The following is a 17396-nucleotide window of genomic DNA, read 5'->3' on the forward strand; positions in this document are numbered from 1 at the left end:
CAGCAACTTTATATGGCACTCAAAGACACAGATAAATAAATATGCTGAGCCAGACAAAGAAAACCTTTGTATAAAAAAAAAACAACAATATGATATTGGTACTTCAATTCAAAATAATAATAATACTAATAATACTAATAAATGCTTTTCTGAGAGCACTGTGCGTATCATCATTTGTATTTAAAATTACAGTTGGACATTATTGCTTGTTTTTTTCCTCGGTGAATGCAGCGTATAATAAATCTAGAGCCGTCTGCTGCCTAGCAGGTGAAATCCATCTGCAGTGAAAACACTTATGTTGTGTCTCGATCAGCTCCCCAGATCCCTGGCTGGTGAATCAGAACATCGTGTACACGAGTTCGAGAGGCACCGGTAAGGACCCTGTCTCACTACACACTGGGACGCCGACAACTCGATTTCCGGCGACATGACTTCGTACTCGCGTTGTAAAAAAATGAAGAACTTAAAAATATGTACGTTTTATATGTCATATAAATTTCTTCGCTTAATCACACGTGTTTCTGTCATGGTACGTCGAGCAGGATCGTACACTGGCTAGTGATAAAAAAAAAAAAAACAACAACAACTTTTAAAAGTAGTTAGATAACAACTTACTTATATTTGTAGACGAAGTTGGCTGAGAGTTCGTCCGCTTTTTTTTTTTTTTCCCGAGCTGAGGCTTCAGAAAACAGGACGTCGTTTACAGTAAGGGAACGTGGTGAGCCCTGACGCGGCCTGGTGTTTGCGGTGCATTGTGGGATTTTTTTAGGAAGCGAACGTTCCAGTGCACTGGAAGGATTTCGCGATTGAAACAGCCCTTAAAATGGGGAATCCCTTTTCAGCGTCCTGACTACTGAACTATTGTAGGGAGCTGGTTGAGACGCGCTGTGAACCAGCCACAAATCCACTCCTTTTAATTCCCTGTGAACTTCCTTTAGAAGGAAAATGGCTGGTGCTGATCAGCTGCTCCATGTAGTGCTGGAGCTAGGGCTACAACAACTAATCGATAATAATCGAGAATTAAAATAATTGACAACAAATTTCATTATGGATTAGTCGGGTCTGTGACACAAACACTTAGTTTGTGCTATTGTTTTTCTATTTAAGCATTTTTAATATAATGATTTAACTTCTGCTTAAAGCTTGTGGACAATCAGTTGTTTTTTGCTTGTTTTTTTAAATATAATTTAAATATTTTTTAAAATCCTGTGCACAATGTATAGCATAGCTCACATAGAGACATTTAATACCTTTTTAACAGCTTTCAGTTTGCACAATGTTTGAAGGACGACATCGGGCAGAATATGAAATAACGTTTTTTTCGAAGGAAAAAAAAAAGACAGAAAATAAAAATCGACTTTTTAATCCAACAAATCAATTGATCGAAGGAATAATCGATAGATTAATCGATTATCAAAAAACATCACAAATAATAATAATCGTTTGTTGCAGCCCTAGTTGGAGCAAACGCTGCATTCAACTTAAGGTCGTAACTTGTACTAGGTCAAACCAAAGAAAACAAATCCGACTTCCTACTCAGGCATTCGGGATGGTCTCCTCAACCCCGAGTTCAGCAAGTGACGTCAAATCAACATGGCTGCTCACAGTATCGGCTTGTTGTATAAGCTATAACACTGATTATACAGCTCGCTGTGTCGAGGACGTAAATATACATCACTCATCACAGTTAGCTGGCAAACTTGCTTCTAAACAAAAGATGAACATGGAGGCGAACATGTTTTTCAACATATGGAGGTCATCAAAAATGACATAATTCTGAGCTCCGAGTTCCAACTTCCGAGGTAAGTCGAATGCAGCATCATTTCCGGACTTTCAGAAAAATATGAACAGAAGATTGAAATGGAGAAATTCGCCAGAGAGAGAGAGAGAGAGAGAGAGAGAGAGAGAGAGAGATTTCTCACATTTCCAGTTTTTTTTTGCCAGATGGTGTTTTGTTTCCAGTCAGCAGGAAATTTGGGGAGGGAATTAACGTAGTATGTAAGGAATAAAACACACCATGTGGTGCTATTATTGGAAACTAGTCAACGACGGGGTGGTAGGATTAAAGACTAACCCGTACTTTTTTTTTTTTAGCAGTTTAATGTTGTGGACCATCTATGAAACAAGTTACTCTTACTGCTTACGTCATAACAGGTATAAACAGTGGTTCCCTCACCACCTCACCTCACTCTTTTAGTAAATAAGAATTTTTAAAAAACGCAGTTGTATCTGAATCTCCAAACTCCTCTGTCCTGAAGAGTTTCCTCTAGTCTAGTCAGATTGGAACGTGAGTTGAATCGAATCGTTTCCTCTGAACTGAATTGTGAATTCAAGTGTACTGAATTGTTTTTTTGTTTTTTTTGTATTGTGTCATATACAGTAATGGAATACATGTAACAGCGTTACGTAATCAGGATACACAAAAACCGGTAACTATAATCCATTACAGTTACGTCCAAAAACTAAGTAATCAGATTACAGGTACATTTTGTAAAAAATGGGAATGCTATCAGGATTACAATTATTTTTATTTAAATGCAAAGAAATGAAGTTTTTGACATAACACAATATAGACAGCCGTTTGATTATAGTTCTGGTTCTCTCTTGCCAGTCGTGAGTCACATGAGCAACCTCCTGGTGCGGGTAATTTGGTAGAAATGAACACAAATTGTTCTCTGAAATGCTTTTGTTAGGGTGACCATACGTCCTCTTTTTCAGACCTTAAAAAAACCCCAGCCGGGATTTCTAAATCGGAGAAAATGTCCGTGATTCGGCTTTAGTGTCATTATGATGTGTTTATGGTCTAATACTGCAGCATGTGTGCGCATGTTTGCGTTGCTTTAATCCCGCTCTGTAATTCCCGCCTTCTCGCACACTAATTGGTCGATTATAAAAGGCTTGCAGCAACTATTGGTCAAACTCCTGCCTCTCAACCTTTAGCCTTCTATCAGCTAACGTGTGAAGGTGAAGCGCTGTCGTGTACAGAGTCAAACTGTCGTTTGACAATAGCAGCAAATGACAGCTGTCCTACGTCGAAATAATGCCCATGGCAATATAAGCTCATTCTTAATTTCTTTTTATCACACTGCTTCGTATTACACGGCCATTCAAATGTGTAAATGATGGCAGAAGGTACACTCGTGGCATCTGATATTTTATTTTATTTCATTCCATGGACATTCAAAAGAATGTAGGAAGAAATGTAAAACATGGGCAGAGTGAAACCAATTTTATATATATATATATATATATATATATATATATATATATATATATATATATATATATATATATATATGTGTGTGTGTGTGTGTGTATATATATATATATATATATATATATATATATATATTTATACACACATATATATATAAACATACACACACACATATATATATATATATATATGTGTGTGTGTGTGTGTGTGTGTGTGATGCTAATAGTGTGTCTTTTTCAGTGTATTAAACTCTGCATTCATAGTAGCACTGTTTTGAACGCTATTAAGACGCACACACCCTCAGAGAAAAAAAAAAAAAAGGTGTCCTCTTTTTGGAAACCCAGAATATGGTCACCCTAGCTTTTGTGATGTAACGTTACCCGCATCAGCGACAGTGATCGTCTATTTATTTAATTATTTACTTATTTTATTAACTAAAACAAATCCAAACATTGAACATGTTTTCAAGCTCTAATCGTATTTTAGATCATACTGCTTTTCTCTTGACTTTATTTACACGTGACCTTGAAGTAATCCAAAAATAGTCAGATTACATTTCTTACATTCATATTGTGATACTTGGATTACGTTACCGATTACAATTTTTTTACGAACTGTAATGGAATACATTTTTCAAGTAACCCTCCCAACCCTGAATATACTAGCACTCTAGATCTGATTTGCATTGTCCTGCAGAGGGAGATTCATACCTTTACTTGATATATCTCATGCCGTGTACGTTTTTATGAGTTGCTATCACGTGTTTGAGAGATTGACCATGTGTTTAAAGCAAATGCTGGACTCGTAGCTATGAAGACTAAAATGTCCCTCTCACAGACACACACATGGTACGTTTAAGCTTTTAAAAGTGAAACTAGGAAAGAAACAAGCACAGCTGTCCTATTACGCACCACACACACACACACACACACACACACACACACACACACAGATACGCTCATTTCACACTCAACAGTAACCTGTTATCAGCAGGCACACAACTGTTGACAACATTCTGAACACACAACTGACAACAACGTGTAACAGGGATCTGCCTCCATTTAAAGGACGACTCCATCCTAATCTATAATCGATATCCTGCACATCTGTATAGCGAACATGTGACTATCACGAACAATAACTACGACACGTTTGTCTGTACTGACAAAAGAACAGAAGTTAAAAAAAAAAAGTTGTTCACGCAAAACGTACTCATCTGAAATCTAACGGGCAGATGTTGGATTTTTCTCAGTAAACGTATTTCTATGGAAAGCCGTCGTTCGTCATTTCGGTCTGAAACGAAAACCTATCAATGAAATCGTTTTAGGCGTGCGTTCTGATTCTGCGTGGACCCCACAAACATTCAGGAACGTGGAAAATACCCAGGATTACTGTTTTCACTCTATTGCGCAGTTAGAATAAATTGAGAAAAACTCTTAAGACTTTCTTTCATGTCAGTAATATTAAAGCTTTGTAAATACACATTATATACCGTAGCTGCTTATTTAAACATTTATTCACGAGATTAACATTTCCTAATGAGATTAAACAGCTGCCCTTAGACTTCCGTTATAAGTAGGTTTTGAGTAAACAGATTGGTGTTCTTTTCTCGGCACGGGGAGACGTATTTCGATGTTTTTGTCTGCACGGATCACACACAGGTTACAGATGTGGTGGACAGAGGTCAGGTTGAAAATGTACCGGAGTTTACCTTTAAGCTTGTGTACAACGATTTAGCTTAGATCTGAGATTTAGCTGAGGATCCGAGTGTGTGTGTGTGTGTGTGTGTGTGTGTGAAGCGTACTTCTGCTGTTCTCACTGGCAGTTCTATATACACCATGTGCTCAGTGACAGAATTCCAGTGAATCGTGTGACACGTGGTGATGGAACCGGAGTCTCGTTCACACCGCCAGTCCGATATGGCTGTATGTGGTTACACGCACTCGCGCACACACACCCACACACGACTAACCTGTATCTATCCTAACCTATCCTTTAAACCTCATGTAAAAAAAACACGTCCTGATGTTCACTCACATCTGTGGGGACACAATCAGCACTTTCCTGATATGATGGAAGCTTTCCAAGCTTTATTCATCTATAAAGAACTAACAGGGCTTTTTTCTATTTAATAATTCCGGTTACACACAAACGTCTCGAATGGAACCAAGGAACCCAGTGATGATGGAGCTTGGGTGGAGGAGCAAGAGAGAGAGAGAGAGATCGTTTCATCGCCATGGCAGCAACTCAAGCAGCTCAGGCTATTTAAATGAGCGATCATTTAAAAAAATAAAATATATATATTTTTTTAAAAATAAACACACGCACATAGAGTGACAGGTTTTGAAGATAACCCGTGCAGAAGCGGCAAAATCGTCACGGATTTTCGGACGAGCGAGGATTCGAAATAAACTGGATGTTAAATAATATGAAACCGCCATGCCAGGTTGTTCAAGGTCATATAATGATCACCATCGCATCCGGAAATGTCACACAGCCTAATTAAAACCATAGCAACACGCGCCATAATGGATGTTTTTCTATAGAAATGTTTCGTTTGCTCTCCTGGTCCTTCGTTAATGCCATGTTGTGTGTTGTGCGTGTCGTGACGCACACCTTGTATCGCATAAATGTCCGTTTAATTGTCAATTAAAGCTTCCTTTCGATGTTCATAAGGACTGAAAAAGCAGTCAGAGGGTTTTATCTGTCACCTTGTGCATCATCCTTGACTAGAACAATAACTCTGTGTTGTGTACGGATGCTAAATGGAATGATTTCGGATGCTACCTAAAAGACAGAAGTAAACTTTTCTATCTCCTCGCTGCACACACACACACACACACACACACACAAACACACACACACACACACACCTGTGACCGCATCGGCATGATTACATTCTGTATTAATACACTGGGTTTTAATCCAATCACAACAGTTACACTTAAACCACTGCTTTGTCCATGAATACCCTAATTGTTGCTTAGCAACCAATGCTTACTGTTAACAGGCTGCATTGTGTGGCGGAAGAATTGCTTAGTGCGGTTCTTATTCATAATAAATTTAACCATTTAATCAAACACTGGATTCGATCATACTCTTTTTACAGCCGTTTTATAAAAGCGACAATCCACTCAAGGCTGCGTGTTGCAGTGATTTTATCACGGTAAGGATGTTTACTGTCACGAGGTGAAGCGGATTTTGTCTTGTTTTTATGTTAGTTTGTTTTTCTTCACTTGTTCTCCTGTTCCTCCATTACTGCTGTATATGTTTTCCAAAAATTGGTGTGTGCTCTGTGCTCAAACAATACATTATGTATGGTGAAATAGACACCTCATCAATGCGACTAAAGCTTCCTTCGACGTTCACAACGACTACGTAAGCAGACAGAGAATGTATGTCTGCGTCAGTATGAGCTCTGGAACTCGGTGCCGTGTATAGATGCTCGGTGAAGCGATTTTTGACGATGAAACGGTTTTCCGAAAGCAAGAAGTTCCACGTGTGTTGGTTCGGCTCCGGAAGCGGTGGGAACGGCACCGGCGTGGTGTAGGTGGGACAGCGAAGAGAGCAAGCGACGGGCTCTGGGTGCGCACCACACACCACGTGCCATCTGGCAACCCGCTGTCAGAGTAAACGGCACAGTCAGACGGAGCTGAGCCGCTTGGATCGGATCCACTGAACACAGCGGCACAGTGTGGCTCATGTCTCTCTCTCTCTCTCTCTCTCTCGTTCTGTAAAACAGCTTATCCACTGTCTCTCTCTACCAAGCCGACTGTTTCTTAACCCAGCTTATCAACTGCCACTGCCCCTGTCGCTCTCGCTCTAAATCTGACTTCCACATAATAGTTTCTCTGCTCTCTCTCTCTCTCTCTTTCTTCCAATCTCTGTCTATTGACTCCATCTCTCTCTCCCTCTCTCTCTCTGTCAAGTTTTTCAAATAAAACTGAAGTGTAAAACCTTCAAAAAACTGAAATCTCCTTGACAAAACTCTTTGCCACACACACACACACACACACACAAGATTTTTTCCTGGAGCCTGACAAAAGCGAGACGGACAAAGAACGAGTCAGTCAGCGGCGTGATGATTTTATAGCACAGAGTCAAAATTTTAAAATGGTCCAGATTGAGAGAGCAGCTCATCAGGCTGCTGCTGTGCAAGAAGAGCGAGCAGAAAACACTGATAATGACATAAACAGAGGCATCGTCACATTAGTCTTTTCCTTTTAATCAAATTATCCTTGCTAGTTAAGCTGGAAACAACACTGTATTTAATAGACGTGTGTGTTTTTTTTTAGTTTACCTAACATAATCCGAGTTAGCTTGTTTACACAGTTTACTAGCCGATCAGGGTGGATTTAGCGAATTCTGCTGCTATCTTTTTCTTTTCTTTTTTTTTAACGACTTGTTTTATTTTTACATCACCAGATGCATATTGATAAATAAAAATAAACTGCAATCAGATATCAGAGAGCTCGGAGAATCCGAGAGGCCACGTGGCCAAATGGACACGACGTCCCGTCAACGGCTTGCTGCGTGTCTTCGTAATGATTCTGTCACCCGCTCGGGGTTTAAACATTTCACATTTCACATTTCAGTCCTGTGCACAACGCAGCTGCGGTTCAATCGAACCAGAGCTCAAATTCAATTTCGACAGCAAAGTAATTGACTAAATAGACGGCTTAAATCCAGCCAAACGTAAGCGGCTAACAAAATCCAGATAAATAAAAAAAATATAACAAGATTAAAAAAAAAAGGTTGAATACGTACATCAGACTACCAGAACGGAACAAAAACGACTTCTTAAACCTACAAGACGAGCAATTCAACCTTACTGCAAACATGTACAACAAGTTAAGGGTTGGTTTGTTTTTTTTTCCATTTACAGTCTCATACAACAGAAATGCACACACTCCCAAACCTTCCTTTAGAATTAGTTTTAAAAACATTATGAATTAACTGTATAGATTAAAATGCTTTACACACACCAAACTAAACAGCTTTGCTTAAGTGCAAAATCTTCCTCTGACCTTTCTAATTCCACAACGAACTATTACTTTTCCCGGGTTTTCATTAACAGTAACACAACGAACTCATGAAAATCTGATCATCAAATCTGGATGCTTCAATTTAATCACATTTATCTGTCCTTGTACAACAGGAAGTGGAATTACTGAATTAAAGTGTAACCCTGAAAATACAAACAATCTGATATATTCCTGGTGTGAACAAGCCCTGAGGTGAGCGAGCAACCTTCCGCTTAAATCACCGACTAAATGGGGCAAATGAACCTGGTACCTTTTTTATTATTTTTTTTATTTTAAACTTAGTGTTTCTCCGGAGATGTAAACACAGAAGGTCTTGGACTGACTAGCTTAACTGTTAAATAAGTACTCGATGTTAAATCAGTGCTAACTGGTTAGTATCGGTCAGGACTTCTTTATTAATTACTGACGAATACAAATCAGTCTGTAAATGAAAATAAATTCAGTGTTATTTATCTGTTACGGAAATGTTCGAATCAATCAACGACTGAAGCTTTCAGTAATAACTGCGTTTCTATATAATTATCATTATAAACAATAGATATCCATATGATTATATTATTACTCTATTATTATAGACGTCTATTTAATGTGCAACTTATTTATAAGTACTTTTCTATTGCTATGAAGGGATGGGGGGGGGAATTTTTTTTTTTTAATCTTTTTGGAAACTCAAAACACTTCCAAAGCCTCCATGAAAGGCATGTCCATCATTTGCAATCATAATCTGCTATTTATTATGAATGATATGAATCATCAGAAATCATAATTTCGCCTTTGCTATTTTTCAGCAAAGTACCTGCTCGAATTTGAAATACGTGAGTTTCAAATAAAAAAAAAATCCTGAACAATTCAGTTTTTAGGGAAAGTATTACATATAACTGAGAATATTTCACTGTATTTAACATCACAGCAAGAACAAGCACAAGTAACACCCCCACCCCCCACCCCCCCCCCCCCCTCCCTCCCTCCCTCGGGCAGCAGGTAAACATATCACTGGTTTATAGTACGTTTGTTTGTTTTTTTTTAATCAGATTAATACACGAGCTTCAGAAATCGTTCGGGATTGAAATCTTTTTGGTGTTTGGGTTTAATAATTATTCGAGAAAGCAGAGCGAAATCTCATATTTACATATTTACAGTCCTTTCGGGTTGATAAGAGTGTAATTAGCTCACCCTATAGCCTCCCGTAGTAATAAACATTACGTACGAGGCGTATTCTAAAGCGGAGTCTCCATACACAAGGCTGTTAACTACGTAAAGAACGTCGTTGCCTAAACAACATGGATTCCCCGCTGTGTTCCTATGCGTCGCCTCCCTCCCTCCCTCCCTCCATGCTCAACACAGCTATAGATAGGCCTGCTAACTCCTTTTTCTTTTTTAAAAACATTAAAAACGATTCTTTACTCTCTGGTAGCGGTTTGCTCTAGCTTACACGCCCCAATTATAGACCTTTATCGCAAATAATGTCTGTTTGGGTTTTTTTTTCCCCTCGCGAGGTATATGCTAATCTAACACGTATTTACCTTTGCTTCATAATGCTAGCTTTCCGAGAACTGATTTGGCTCTGCTTCAGGAAGTTCTCGGCTTGGGCCCTAATGATTTTCGTCTGACTACACTAGAAAATGGCAACCCATTCCCTGTCTGTCTTTCAACGCTCATATTTATCTGCGTCCCCGTCTCCAATTACTACACACTCTTGGAAGTGTTTATAGAAAAGAAACGGCACAATATGTAGGCCTTAAGTACGGCCACACACACACACACACGTTCAAACCCTCATAACTAGCATACTAAACAGTACAGCAACGTCGCTACCACAGGTACTATTTTTGACACACTGTTTAGTAGGCTAGTGGGCCGGGCGGTTTTGGACGTCGCCATGGCAATCCCAACGTTCAGTTTTCCTACGGTGTTTTCCATAGGGCGGGCGGGCGCGCGAGGAATGTAAAGATGGTCACGTGGTACACTTCAGGGCTGAGGCTTTTTTTGTTTGTTTGTTTTTGTTTTTATTATTATTAATAATAATATTAATATTATATATATATATTATATATATATATATATATATATATATATATATATATATGCAGACAGGAACAAACTAGGAGTTTAGGGAAAGTTTATTTGCAAAAAGAAATAATAAATAAATAAAATAAATAAAATAAATAAATTCGTACAGGCAGTTCTGACCGTGTTCGGATTTTTTTTTACTTATTGTTACGTAATGACGTATTTATTTATTTTTAATAAATCTCACTTTTCAGACACAGGCTGAACGAGGCAGCTTTGTTTGTTTGTTTGTTTTTTCCAGTCACGCACACGTATAAGCGAAATAAAAAAATAAATACATGAAATAAGCAACTTTAAAATCAGACAGTTTTTGGATGAAAAAAAGCTAATATTCTGTTACATCTGAATCCCTTCAGCCAGCCAAAGCCAGTTGTGTAGATTGTAGTGAAAGATGGCTACTTCCACAGGAAGTGAGTGTTACACAGTAGTAGTAGATTCGCCTATGTGATTTCCAAACCATAAACAATGTAACCAAGGTTACGAAGCCTTATAAGCTGTTTAAGCTACTCGGTTATGAATGTAAGCAATTCTCCCGACACTTGTTTGTTTTTGTTTGAACCACATGCATGTAAAAAAGCAACATCGTAAACAAGATTTCCCCCTCTGTTACATAATGGCAGCATTTTGGACACAAACAAGAACGAGCAGGCCTTCTCGTGCACGCAAAGAAAAACGAGCACGTGAACAACGCGAAACGTTAAGAAATAGATGTACCTTAATTTTTTGGGAACGGAATAATCAACCTCGATCACCTTTCCGTGCAACTCGGCTTTCCCTATGAGGAATAAAAACAAGACAAAGCAGTTTAGTCAAATGCATGTCATTTTATGCATTTTACGTTCACATTAAAATGCAAATACTTGCTCGCGACATAGTGCATATAGCTAGGCATGGGATCATTTCTGGTGTTTTTAAATGGAGTGTTTCATAGCATAGGTTAGAGGTTATAAAGTGAGGCGGGGGATAAAAACAACAGTGAGAGGACTACTAGAGCTATGATCATTTAAATCCCACTACTATTGATGTTTGGAGGAAATTAGACGCTAGGATAAACCTATTGGGGAGAAGAAGAAAAAAAAAAGAAGAAAACATGCAGAAGTGGCCCACGCTTTGCTTTGCTTTGCTTTTCTTTGCTTAGGCGTTAATTCAGTCCTTCAGAAGAAAGCACGGAGTCCACAAGTACATCCAATCCTAACCTAAATCTAACTTAGCCTATTAGCCTGGAAAATAAATAAATATGGTAGACTTGATAGGTTTTCTGACAGCTTTATGATCAGGATATCGTTTTATTTTTTGAAGGGAAGGTAGGGAGTTGTTTTATTTAATTATTATTATTTTTATTTATTTAATTTTTTTTACAGAAGTGCATTAGTGCACTGGGTTCATTTAGATGGGCCTACAATAAGCAGCACGCCGCTCACTTTGACACTCGCCCTCGCCGCCCCTCATAAAACCTCACCGTCCGCTTCTCGCCGCTTTCCGTCACTTGGACGTCACCTACGGTCAGGCCACCTCGTAGAAACCTAGCTGAGCGTTGGGGCTACGGGTCCGAGCCGTGGCCGGGGGTTTTTTCCCCGCGAGCTCGTCTCAGAAAATTCGCGACAAAAAATGACCGAAAAAATAGCGCTGCCATGCACATGCACATGCACGCGGCGCCGAAAGCACTGTACTCGGACCAGCCCGAGAGAAACGTGTGGCAAAACAAAACAAAAACAAAAAGACAAAACTGTAACCAGGGCATACAACTGCTCTCGTGCACTCAAGTCTGGGTGTTAAACCCTGGGATAATTGAAGTGCTCATCATGTCAGATTTGAACAGATAAGCCTGAGGATAGCTGCCGTGATAGCGCGCGCTGGACCTGCAAGTATTCCATGCTTGTGTGTACTATGTGTACGTGCGCGCGTGTGTGTGTATATGTACATGCATATGTATAGATTTAGAAATAGATATACATGTGCATGTGTGTGCGTATCCGAGTGTGTTTAAACTGCCTTTTCTCTTCAGGTTCAAACTAAAAGGTTAGGTCAAAAAGGTATTCAGGTGTCACCTTTAAAAAAAAATGTTAAAAAAAAAAACTAAACTCATAATAATCATCTTCATCATCATCATCATCATAAAAAAGAAACCCCACGCGCTTACCCGACAGCGTTTCAATGGCTTTGATGGCCCACTTCTGATCAGGGAAATCAACGAAAGCGTAACCGGACTTGAGTAAGACGGTCCGGTCGCTGACGGGCAGCTGGCGCTCGCCGAACAACCGCTTCAGGTCTTCCACTGTGACCGAGGGACTCAGGTTCCCCACGTACAGTTTATTCATGATCCAAACACGGCACGGAAATTAACAGCAGCAGCAAACAACAAAAACAACAACAACAGCGAGAGAGGGGGGGGAAAAAAGGAAAGAAAGAAAGAAAAACACGCACTGCACACACACACACACACACACGCACGCGCGCTCACACACACTCACACACACTCTCACACACTCGCAAACGCAAACACAAAACACGCGATTTAAGGCTGTGGAGGTGCGACAGAACCAAATCCCGAGAAGGAAATGAAATGATAAAAATGATCATTAATGAAAGAGTCGGTTCCGGTCGGTAAGACCCCCGGCATCAACTTCTCTCTCTGTGTAAATCACTTGACTAAAAGGTTTCTTTTTTTTTCTTTTCTTTCTTTTTTTTTTTTAAGGAAAAAAAAGAGAAAGAAATGTCCCGACGTCACTCCGGATAAGCACCGCCTATTGGATAAAAAGCTCGCGCGCCGAGAATCAGATGCCTTTCTATTACAGTCATTCAATCAGACCCGACCTGAAGAGCGACAATTAAAAAAAAATTTAAAAACCACACACACACACACACACACAACAGGAAGAAAGAAGAGCAGCGTGCTCATGGACACGCCCCTAACACACCTGGATCCTATAACAAATCTCCTTCAAATAAATAAATAAATAACTAAATAAATAAATAGAGACATACACAATTGCTACCATGGTAATCATGTTTGTTTCTATACTGACATATTATTTGGGTGTGGTTTGTAATGCCACTTATTGTTGTTTTATGGCTACTAAAAACAACAGTGCCACACACAACAATGTTCCACGCTTTAGTTTAAGTTTCAACCCTGTCCTGGTAATGCAACCTGGAGGTGAACCTAATTTCTTAAATGCCTACAGCAGCTTTGCTTTGAGGGTGGGCTGTGATTTTTTTTTAACACTAACTGGAAAGCGCATCACAGTAATGACTGGTATCACGTACTTGCGTAATGCATTCTGGGTAGTGTAGGAAGCCCGAGATGTAATCTTGCACTACGGAATACTCCACAACATGATGTAGACCTATTCAAGACAAGCTTTTATGCCAAGATGGCTATTTACATGAGATCAGTTGGGTGAAGTAGACTACATACAGGCTGGCTGAGAAAGATCAGCCATGTTATACACAGCCAGGCTCGTAATGCAGGCCTACAGGAGAGCACCAATCTTGCCTAGGAGCTTACAGTGTACAGTGCCCCCCATTTCTGGAGAAAGGGGAGGATAAAATGTAGCAGGAGGAAGAAAGTGTGATAGTGGACTTTTACCACTCTTCTACACTTGGCTCCAGTAAAACAAGCTGATGATACTGTATGTGTATGTGTGTGTGTATATATATATATATATATATATATATATATATATATATATATATATATAGTCCCATCTGAAAGTATTGAAAAAGCCATGCCAACTCTATTGTTTTTTCACTAAACATTGAAAACATTTGGGTTTGAGATAAATATGAGACGATAGATCAGATTATCAACTTTCATGTCCTCATATTTACATCTCGGTGTGTTAAACAACATGGCACCTTTTGTTTGAACCCACCCATTTTTTCAAGTGAACAGAAATATTGGAACACGTGACTGGCAGGTGTTCCTTGTTACCCAGGTGTGCCCTGTTAAATTGACTGTTTAACAAATGAATAGCTCTGAACGTCTACTCTTGGTTTGAGCCCTGGGTTTCACCTGTGAAGACTGCATTTGTTGTTAAAAAGGATAAACCAACATGAAGACCAGAGAGCTGTCTATGCATATGCTTCTCCCATGGGAGAAAAGCATGCCATTTTAAGCACAACTCAGCACACTAGGGGCCTGTACCATGAAGCTAATTGAACACACTTAGGGTTATGGGACTGGTTTCAAGTTGACAAAACCAATTCAATGGCAGGTGTGAATGCTTCTGGTTGAAAAGCAAGAAATTATTTTGCGGAAATATGAGGAATTTAAACCTACACTAACCACAAAAAGAGACACCATTGTGGCTGCCAAAGCTCGGGAACATTACTGATTGTATAAATAGTTAAGTTTACTTTTATAGGTGCACAATGAGAATAAACGGATTGAAAACTTATAACCCCAACATCTTTCATGTACTTTCATTAAATATAAATGTAAATTGTTTTAATTAAATGTTTCTCTGTGAAGTGCACTTCTTACAGTTTGCTGGGGAGTTGAATTAGTCGCGTCACTTATATTATAGGTCACTTTGCTCACAGCTGATTGGTCCAAGTTGGGTATGAGTTCTCTTACCTAGACCTTAACCTGCCCCGGAGCAGGTTAGCCATGGAGTGTAAGTTACTATGGCGATGAACACCGGTAAAAGCCGAGCCACTTTCATGGTACCTAAAACCCAGGGTTGGCACAAACTAAGCTGAAAGTTACCTGGCTAGCCACCTAAACCAGCTTCATAGTACAGGCCCCTTGTTGTTGTTGTTTTTTGTTATAGTGAGTACAGTAGGTAGTGTTTTACACTTTTACATATTTAATGTGTAGCTTCAGGTTGTAATGTAGCCACCGTTCATTACTGGTCTCTCTAGTTTGATCTGTATAGGACTAACACGACTTAGATAAAATAAATGTCATAAAGAAACTATTTCATCAAAAACAGAAATGGCAGATTAGGGCTGTGTAAAATATTACACCAGTACATACTATGCACCAGTACATGCTGATGTGGGCTTACAGCATTTCCCCAATTCTGAAGGAATAAAATATAACAAGAAGAACAAACTGTGTTGATACACTGATTATTCAGACAGTTTTTTAGAAGCCACAGTGGCTTACCAAAGTTTCTATACCAGCTACTATAAGCCCTATTCAAATGGTATTATTATATTGTAAAGTAATTTACAGGGTGTCCAAAAGTCAGAAACCAATGAGAGTACCGAGAAGTACTATGAAGTACTATCTCTACCTTTTTGTACAATGCTAATGCCATTTTATACCTTAAATAATTAATAATAATTAAATAATAACTACAAAATCACATATAGGTAATTTACCTCTTTTCAGACACCCTATGTTTTGTTCCCTGGGATAACCCCATGGCTTCCTGATGCTACTATGAGTTGATTTCTGTCTGCATGTTTTCTCTCCTTCATATCTGGAGAAAATACAGTGCTGTGAAAAATTATTTTGTGGTTTCTTCTGTTTTTGTGTACATTTCATACTAAATAGTTTTAGATCGTCAAACAAAATACAACATAAAACAAAGGCAGCCTGAGTAAACACACTATACAGTAAAAAAAAATAAATAAATAAAAAAAGTTATCTAACACCTATCACCCACGTGAAAAACTAATTGCCCCCTTAAACTTAAAGTCTGGTTGTGCCAACTTTAGCAGCAATAACTGCAACCAAACACTTCCGACTTACTTCTAGGACCAGGACTTACTCCTATGCTTTGGATCATTGTCTTGCTGCATAATCTAGTTGGGCTTCAGTTAACTTACAAACTGAAGACTGGACATTCTCCTTTAGGATTTTCTGGTAGAGAGCAGAATTCATGTTTCCCTCAATTATTGCAAGTTGCCCAGGCCCTGAAGCAGCAAAGCATCCCCACACCATCACACTGCCACCACCATGCTTGACCGAAGGTATGATGTTCTTTTTGTGGAATTCTGTGTTTGGTTTATGCCAGATGTTACGGGACACCTGTCTTCCAAACAGTTGCACTTTCGACTCATCAGTCCACAGAACATTCTCCCAAAAGGTCTGAGGATCATCAAGGTGTGTCTTGGAAAAATTCAGACAAGCCTTAATGTTCTTCTGGGTTAGCAGTGGTTTTCACCTCGCTGCTCTTCTATGGATACCATTTTTGCCCAGTGTCTTTCTGATAGTGGAGTCATGAACAGTGACCTTTATTGATGCAAGAGAGGCCTGTAGGTCCTTTGATGTTGTCCTTGGCTCTTTTGTGACTTGCTGGATGCGTCGTTGCTGTGTTCTTGGAGGAAATCTGGAAGGTCGGCCACTTCTGGGAAGGTTCACTACTGTACGGAGTTTTTTCATTTGGAGATAATGGCTCTCACTGTGGTTCTTTGGAGTCCCAGAGCCTTTGAAATTGCTTTATAACCCTTCAATCACTTTCTTCCTCATAATTTCTGGAATTTCTCTCAATTTTAGTGTAGTGTGTTACTGGGTAAGATCTTTTAACCAGCTTCATGCTGTTGAAAAAGTTCTATTTAAGTGTTGATTTGACTGAACAGGGTTTGCAGTAATCAGGCCTGGTTGTGTCTAATCCAGCTGAACCCCATTGTGAATGCAGTTACACAGATTTGCGGAATTAGTAACTATGGGGGCAAATACATTTTCACACAGGCTCAGTTGGTATTGGATAACTGTATTGCTTCAATAAACAACATTATCATTTAAAAACTGTATTTTGTGTTTACTCAGGTTCCCTTTGTATCATCTTAAATTTTGTTTTAATTTCGGAAACAAATTAATATGAGACGTACCCAAAACCAGAAGAAATCAGGTTTGGGGCAAATACTTTTTCACAGCACTGTACATACCACAATTTAACGAGCTCAATGGTGCGCTTCTAATTTAAGTCACATTCAGATAGACATCTCTGTGATGATACCAGAAGTTGTTGCCTCTTGCGGTCAGACACGCTATGTTTAGTCTTTGTGTGTTTAATGACTTCCAGCAGTTGCAAAATTGTGGATGCTTTGGAAGGGTCTCTCAGATGGCTCACTGTTTCGTCTGCACTGGAGCTCCATTAGAAGGAACA

General features: G+C 39.2%; 1 protein-coding gene across 2 annotated transcripts in view; it reads right to left on the reverse strand.

Moving 5' to 3' along the window:
- Positions 1–13464, reverse strand: part of igf2bp2b (insulin-like growth factor 2 mRNA binding protein 2b) — a 58604-nt gene extending 45140 nt beyond the window's left edge. Inside the window, exons 1-2 of one of the 2 annotated variants that reach the window (XM_053614986.1) lie at positions 12473–13464; positions 11047–11107 (exon numbers count right to left, since the gene is read on the reverse strand). In XM_053614986.1, the coding sequence (XP_053470961.1) occupies positions 11047–11107; positions 12473–12650 (239 nt within the window). In that variant the 5' untranslated portion in view covers positions 12651–13464. Of the gene's footprint in view, positions 1–11046; positions 11108–12472 lie in introns of those variants that run through there. The other variant, XM_053614987.1, reaches the window with a different exon arrangement.
- Positions 13465–17396: the final 3932 nt, after the last annotated feature.

This window comes from Ictalurus furcatus, chromosome 26 (genome assembly GCF_023375685.1).
Source record: "Ictalurus furcatus strain D&B chromosome 26, Billie_1.0, whole genome shotgun sequence".
Taxonomy (NCBI): Eukaryota; Metazoa; Chordata; class Actinopteri; order Siluriformes; family Ictaluridae; genus Ictalurus; species Ictalurus furcatus.